Raw genomic sequence first — 1,672 nt, forward strand, 5'->3', positions numbered from 1 at the left:
ATTAATAGACACTAGAATTATTAAAACAGGTGTGAAATTATGTACAAGGACACTTGGCATAATTGATAACAAAGTATTAAAACCTTGTTACAGTTTAAGTCCCCAATTAGTTGGAATATTTGACTTCGGGTATAAGGATAATTTGACGAGGATACTCGCACTTTATATTTATGACTGATGGACTGTTATGGACAAAAACCAGACGGACATATTGAATAATCCAGGACAAAGGACAATTAACCCATGGGCATAAAACTAAAATCAACACGTCAAACATCACGATTACGGAAGTTTAAATAAGCATAATTATTTTATTTCATATCTAATTTCCTTTATTTTATATTTAATTGCACTTCTAATTATCGCACTTTTATTTATTGTTATTGTATTTAATTGAACTTTTAATTATCGTACTTTTTAATTATCGCAATTTTATTTTATCGCACTTTTATTTATCGCAATTTCCTTATCGTTATTTACTTTACGCTTTAAATTAAGTTATATTTATTTTTATTATTTTACATTAGGTTTTAACTGCGACTAAAGTTTTTTAAAATCGACAAACCGGTCATTAAACGGTAAAAACCCCCCTTTTATAATAATAATATTACTTATTTATATATTTGTATTTTTATAAATTAAAACTAATATAGCGTTAAGCTTTGGTTAAAGATTTTTCCCTGTGGAACGAACCGGACTTACTAAAAACTACACTATTTACGATTAGGTACACTGCCTATAAGTGTTGTAGCAAGGTTTAAGTATATCCATTCTTTAAATAAATAAATATCTTGTGTAAAATTGTATCGTATTTAATAGTATTTCCTAGTAAAATATACACTATTTCATATACGCCTCGCATAACATCAAAGACGCATCAAACTATGAAATAAAATCGTCCCACGAATGCAAGCTAGGAAACCCACAATCCATCCAAAGCCGAGACTTATACCATATATCCAAGGCAAACGAACACCCAAAAAACAGATGCGAAAGATCCTCCTCACCGTTGTTACAAACCGGACACATGATCAAATTAATCTCTATACCTTTCGTGGAGAGATTCCAACGCAAGGGGAGAGCATTCAGTCTAAACCTCCACAAAAAAACATTCACTTTTCGGGGGATAAATTTAAACCAAACCGTAGAAGTGCTCGAAGTAATAAGGTTTCTCCTATCTATAAGATTTCGTGTTTTCTTCACCAAGAATAAACCATCCGAAGCTGGAGAAAACACCCATTTATCTTCCCGTTCGCAAATAAAAACTTGATTGATCTCATCACGCAGAGAATTTAATAGCGCAAGATTACGACTACCAATTTTTTCTCTAGACCACACCCATTGCCAATCTCCATTAACCCATTTATCTGCGACTGAGTCATTTTTATTTACGTCTAGATGAAATAAACGATTATACCGAGAAGCTAAACATGAATCACCGGACCAAAGATCATGCCAAAATTTCACACTCCTCCCATTTCCCACATCCATACGAATGAGATTGGGAGGCAACAAATTATCGTCGACAGTTTTAGAACATAAGCGAACAATCGATGCCCAAATGGAATTACCTTCCGTCTTATTGAAAACGTTACCATGAATCGACTTAATAACTGAAACCCACATCTAGGCCGGATTAACAAAATAGCGCCATTTCCACTTTTGAATCAAA

At 33.0% G+C, this 1,672-nt stretch overlaps 1 protein-coding gene across 1 annotated transcript; it reads right to left on the bottom strand.

Moving 5' to 3' along the window:
* Positions 1 to 882: 882 nt before the first annotated feature.
* On the bottom strand, positions 883 to 1,626 carry LOC139888957 (uncharacterized). Its single transcript, XM_071871936.1, has one exon. It carries the CDS (start codon positions 1,624 to 1,626, stop codon positions 883 to 885), a length of 744 nt encoding a protein of 247 aa, XP_071728037.1.
* Positions 1,627 to 1,672: the final 46 nt, after the last annotated feature.

The sequence above is a fragment of the Rutidosis leptorrhynchoides genome, chromosome 2 (assembly GCF_046630445.1).
Source record: "Rutidosis leptorrhynchoides isolate AG116_Rl617_1_P2 chromosome 2, CSIRO_AGI_Rlap_v1, whole genome shotgun sequence".
NCBI lineage: Eukaryota > Viridiplantae > Streptophyta > Magnoliopsida > Asterales > Asteraceae > Rutidosis > Rutidosis leptorrhynchoides.